Below are 5,629 nucleotides of genomic sequence, written 5' to 3'. Positions count from 1 at the left end.
GGAGAAAAACACTGATGCCTATCAATATCATATATGCCACCCAAATATAAAGCCTTGAACACTAGGAGAAAAGCATCAATACCTACCAATATCATATATGCCACCAAAAAACAAAGCCTTAAATGCTAAGAGAAAAGCACCAATACTTGGCAATATCATATATGCCACCAAAATATAAAGCCTTAAACATTGGGAGAAAAACACCAATACCTAGCAATATCATATATGCCACCAAAATACAAAGCCTTAACACTTGAAAAAAATACCAATAGCTAGCAAGATCACATGAACACCAAAATACAAAGCCTTAAAAACTAGGAGAAAAGCATCGATACCTATCAATATCATATATGCCACCTAAATACAAAGTCTTGAACACTACGAGATAAGCATCAATACCTACCAATATCATATATGCCACCAAAATATTTGAAGCATTAAATACTACGAGAAAAGCATCAATATCTAACAATATCATATAGGGTAGAGGGACCAATATGTGTGCACCCTAACTTTGCGCTTCTCAAAATCTTATGTGGATATTTCAAATTACTCTCAATTTCGTACAACAATTTACTTGTCAAGTCCCCTCTTAAAAAAATGTTTTCGTGTCCAATGGCCAAATATGTCAAGTCCCCTCTTAAAAAAATGTTTTCGTGTCCAATGGCCAAATATGATGTCACATCAACGTGCTTTTTTTTGTGAAGGTATCTAAAATGTCACCTCACTCCTCTCACCCCCGCACCCCAAAAGTAAGACCAATAGGTGTGCACCAAGTCATGTTTAATGGTATACCGATGTGGAATCACGTAATTGATTGTTTTTTGAAATTTAGAAGAATCTTTTTGAAGATAAAGATTGACATGACATTTTCCGCGCACCATTAGAAAGCCAATTTTGCCCACCTACTAGAACATGTATTAGTACCCTTATCTACCATTCGTCCCTTTCGTATGCCACCAAAATACAAAACCTTATAAACACTTAGTAAAAGCACCCATACTTAGCAATATCATATAGACCACCAAAATACAAAACCTTTAAATACTTGAAGAAAAGCACCAATGGCTACCAAGATCAGCTGACCACCTATAATTGTGATCATTTTTTCCATATCTTTCCATTACACAACCCCAAAAAAATGGAAAAAATTCTCATTCAAATCTAATTTCACAGGTCAAGAATGACGATCAGCACTAGTGTACCACCCATACCTAGTCAAGATTGGCGGTTAATTTTTGTATTGATAAAAGTCTGGTTCCATACGAAGTTTATCCCTAGCCAGACAGGAATGAATGTAGGGTAGAGAATAGGTAGCCAAATGAGTCAACCTCAAGAAATAAATTTCATACCGCTATCCAGGCAATACAGAAATTGAATGCCCTCATACGGACAAATAATATCTAAATTTAATGTAACATTAAATTGTACTTTGCCAAATATGCAGTGAGCGCACAAACCGTGAAAAGGCTGCATTTCAATCACTGTCCACATTGAATGCTCAAAACTGCCCTCGTAGAAGTAACCAAAACGAACGCTTCAATAAATGCTGAAACAACTAATTCTTAGGGAGCAAGTCGTGTAGATTAAAGATCCCCAACACCCAGATTTTATTAGATTTTATTGAAACTTTAGTGAGAGTGATGTAAGCGGTGGTTCACCTCCATAATTTATGGAACAGTTAAAACTCACGAGCTGACAACTACAGTGATTTTACTGCAACTACCAAGAATTGATAATAATGGGTGCAATTAGTAAGGAGGGCATTGCATTGATTGGGGATTTGAGCGTTAGGATGAAGGGTTTGGTCTAATTTAACTTGCCTGCATTAATGGGATATTTAAGGCTTTCCACTATCAACTTTAATGGTAGAGCCTACTACATTCAATAGCAGTCCTCAGTGCAGATGTGTCTACGTGCATGAATAGAGACAGCCATATCAGAAACTTCTTTTTATGCTTCAATCCTTTCTCATTGTGAACACTTGTTCTTTCTTTATTTAAATTTGCCCTCTTGGTCTTGCCCACCAAAATCTATTATCTGGATTTAGGACTGAATATCAACTCTTATGAGTTTTATGCAAGGGAAATACTTGCAGGATAAGCTTCAGGTATTTCTCTCTTTTCAGCTTTTGCTTTACTATCATGGAGATTGTCTTGAGAGCACTGTTGGTTGATGTGAATACCTTTTGTGTTTACAGTAAATTATGGGTTGTCTGCATGATCAGTTTGTGGTAACGGAGAGAAGAAAATGTGTTCTGGAATCAACTGTTTGCTTTTGCTTGATTGTCTGTGATATTGATAGAGAATTCTTATTTCCTTTTTCTTCTTTTCATGGTGAGTGGTTTTGCTTGTTGGCTTTGATATAGATAGAGAATTCTTGTTCCTTTCTTCTTCATTTCATGATGGGTGGTATTGCTTGTTGACTGGTACTGCTTGTTGCCTTTGATACAGATAGAGAATTGTTATTTCTTTCTCCTGCTTTTTTTCATGGTGGGTGGTATAATGGTATTGCTTGTTGGCTTTCATATAGATAGATAATTTTTGTTTCCTTCTAATGCTTTTCATGGTGGGTGGTATAATGGTATTGCTTGTTGGCTTTGATATAGATAGAGATTTTTTGATTTTTTTTTCTCCTTTTCATGGTGGTATTGCTTGGTGGCTTTGATACAGATAGAGAATTCTTATTTCTTTCTTCTTTTCATGGTGGGTGGTATTGCTTCTTGTCTTTGATATAGAAAATTCTTATTCCATCCTTCTCCATTTCATTGTGGGTGGTATTGCTTGTTGGCTTTGATATAGATAGAGAATTCTTATTTCTTTCTTCTCCTTCTCATGGTGAGTGGTATTGCTAGTTGGATTTGATATAGATAGATAATTCTTATTTTTTTTTAATCACTCTTCATGGTGGGTGGTATTGGTTGTTGGCTTTGATATGGTTAGGTAACTTGATACAGAGATGGGAAAGGAATTTTGATCACTTGGGTTCTTGTAGCACCAGTGAAGTCTGGTTGTGGAAGAGTAATGGATTTTTTTTGGTTTGTGGGTTCTTGTGCTGGATTTGAATTTTTTATTAAGATTCTTAAAAGTATTAAAATGAATAGTTAGATTATTGAAACTATTAAAATTCTTATCTGGGTAGTCATGCCTTGGATTGTTTGCATAAGATTTTGTCACAGCTTTGGAGCTCTTGACTGTATTATCTGAATTTTGTTGTCAGTTATTTTAAAATGGTTATCTAAATCCTGCTATTGGAATACTATTATAATAGAGAACGTTAGTTCTTGTTATAGCATTGAAGCTTTTAACCGTGGTATTTGAATTCAAAAATATAATTGATTTCTGCAGTTAATGATGAATGAATTGTTTTTAAATTCGACTCTAAAGATTTTTCTTTGGCGTTTCTATCGTCAGTTACTTAAACACAGTTTCTTATGTTTTTGTTATCATAATTAGAATAATAGATATGGAAGAATCATTTATTGCATGGATTCTTATTAGTTTTCCATCCGTTTTTTTTTTAAATTTTGGTTTAACGTTGGTGTGTGAGGATTTTGATTGAATTTGGACATTGGGGTGGTTTCGAGATTAACTAGTATCAAAAAAAGGTTGTTTCGTGATCTACACGGAGATGAATTGCATATGCCTGCACTATTAAATTTATCATCATCTTCAACTACTTTCCCAGCTAACTCTAATGATATGCTATCAAAATATTGCAGGGCGTGCTGTTCAAATATAAAAGCTAGAGGCATCTGCAGGACAGTTCTACCAAGGTGAACTTTAGATGATATATATTAGTCTTTATGTCAGTTGGCATGAGTTTTCTATTGAAGTTTCTCATCAACCATGTATGTTTTGCTATTGAAGTTTCTCATTGAATCAACTGTGTATGTTTTGTTATGGAAATTTCTCATTGAATCAACCGTGTATGTTTTGATATCAGGTTTCTCATCGAATCAACTGTGTATGTTTTGATGTCACACGTTCTCATTAAATATGATCTGAAACATCAATATATAAATATACACAATTAATTACAGAAACTATCTTTAATGTATCGTAAAACTTTTTCGGCCTTGTCTGGGCTGTTTATGATAGTGGTTCTTGATTGATAATGGTGCTCTGTAATGTCAGTTTAGTTTAATTGTTATTCTCTTATTTATAGCTCCTTTTTGGACTGCTGTACTTTTATTTCAACAGTCTTCTATATAAAAATATATATACATAATTAATTGCAGAAACTATCTTTTTAAATTCTTTAGGTATTAAATCTTAATCTATTCTGTTCAGTTATCATACCCACTTAGAAGATGTTAATGAATACTCAATTCTCCTCTTTCATTAGGTCTGAAAAAGCTTGATGCATTTGGTTGAGGCCAATATCAATATGGCCATAGACAGCCTTGGGAGGAAAGAAAGATTTGATATGAAGGCCGAGCTTACTTTGTCACCTCCATCACTTGGAAGACAGCTTGTGTTATCTCAACCAAAGGCAGAAGAAAACATATTGAAGAAAAGAAAATGGGAACAAAGCAAGCCTCAGGAGCATCAGTATCTCATCACTCCAGGGAAATTCAGATGCAATAACTCAAGCAGGGGTGTGGACCTCCAAATGGAATCACCACTTCCCTTGGATTGGGAGCAATATCTAGATCTTAATGTATGCCCATCTTTCCCCTTGTGAATTCAAATTACGACACTGGTTCTCTAGATTGTTGGTCTTGTAGATGTCATTAAAATTCATTCGATTCAATTCAATATCTTTTATAACATAAAAGTGTTTGAGATTCTGATATTTGTTGATTTGATCGTTACAGTCAGGAGAGATATACTATATGAATAGAAGAACTCAAGAGAAAACACGCCATGATCCAAGGCAAAAGCTGGACTTGGAGCTCAAAATTTCTTCGGAGACAACATTTGATCATATTCATGGAAAACAGCAGCAGCAGCAAGGATTCAGAAAATATTTGAACAATGAAATGTTTGCTGCAGCTTGTGAACAATGTCATATGTTTGTAATGCTATCAAAGAGTTCTCCATCCTGTCCTAACTGCAAACATGTTCACCCATTAAACCAATCTTTTCCTCCTGCTAAAGATAAAACTGTAAATTTGTTTGTATAATTTGATCAAGTACATGATGTACAGAGGTGGGGAACACTTGGTTTCTTCTTTGTTTGGAAATTTCATTCCCTTGATTGCACGCCACAACCAAGCTTTGAATTTTGAAGGATGTAATAAATGTGATGGCACGTTCTAACAACTCCCCTCACCAACTCTTTCTTCAAAAGATCAAAATGGAAATACATGGCAATGAGAAGCCTGGGTAGGGGGCTTGCTTGTTCTCATGTTTATTTTGTAACAGCATGCATTATATTTAGATGTTGATAGTTTTCATATTCCACTTGTGTTGTACCTTTATATATTCAAATCACAATGTAAGACCGATTGAAGTAGTTCATCCTTTCTTTATTACACTTCATAATTTAAAATACACCATGTTGGGTTCATACCTGAATTGGGGTTGTTTTTTCTTTTATACATTTTGTGGATCTTCATACTTCAATTTCAACATGTATTTTTTATGTTCACAATTAATTTTTTCTAAGTTTGTAGATATGGAAA

At 34.6% G+C, this 5,629-nt stretch overlaps 1 protein-coding gene across 1 annotated transcript; it reads left to right on the top strand.

The window, feature by feature from the left end:
* The first annotated feature begins 1,950 nt into the window (after nucleotides 1-1,950).
* LOC131060401 (protein CURLY FLAG LEAF 1) lies at nucleotides 1,951-5,408 on the top strand. The gene is made up of 4 exons (XM_057993630.2): nucleotides 1,951-2,110; nucleotides 3,722-3,775; nucleotides 4,348-4,662; nucleotides 4,820-5,408. Exons 3-4 carry the CDS (start codon nucleotides 4,363-4,365, stop codon nucleotides 5,126-5,128), a joined length of 609 nt encoding a protein of 202 aa, XP_057849613.1. The 5' UTR covers nucleotides 1,951-2,110; nucleotides 3,722-3,775; nucleotides 4,348-4,362; the 3' UTR covers nucleotides 5,129-5,408.
* Nucleotides 5,409-5,629: the final 221 nt, after the last annotated feature.

This window comes from Cryptomeria japonica, chromosome 4, assembly GCF_030272615.1.
Source record: "Cryptomeria japonica chromosome 4, Sugi_1.0, whole genome shotgun sequence".
NCBI lineage: Eukaryota > Viridiplantae > Streptophyta > Pinopsida > Cupressales > Cupressaceae > Cryptomeria > Cryptomeria japonica.
The sequence above is the reverse complement of the archived record's forward strand: the minus strand, read 5'-3'. Positions and strand labels throughout refer to the sequence as shown.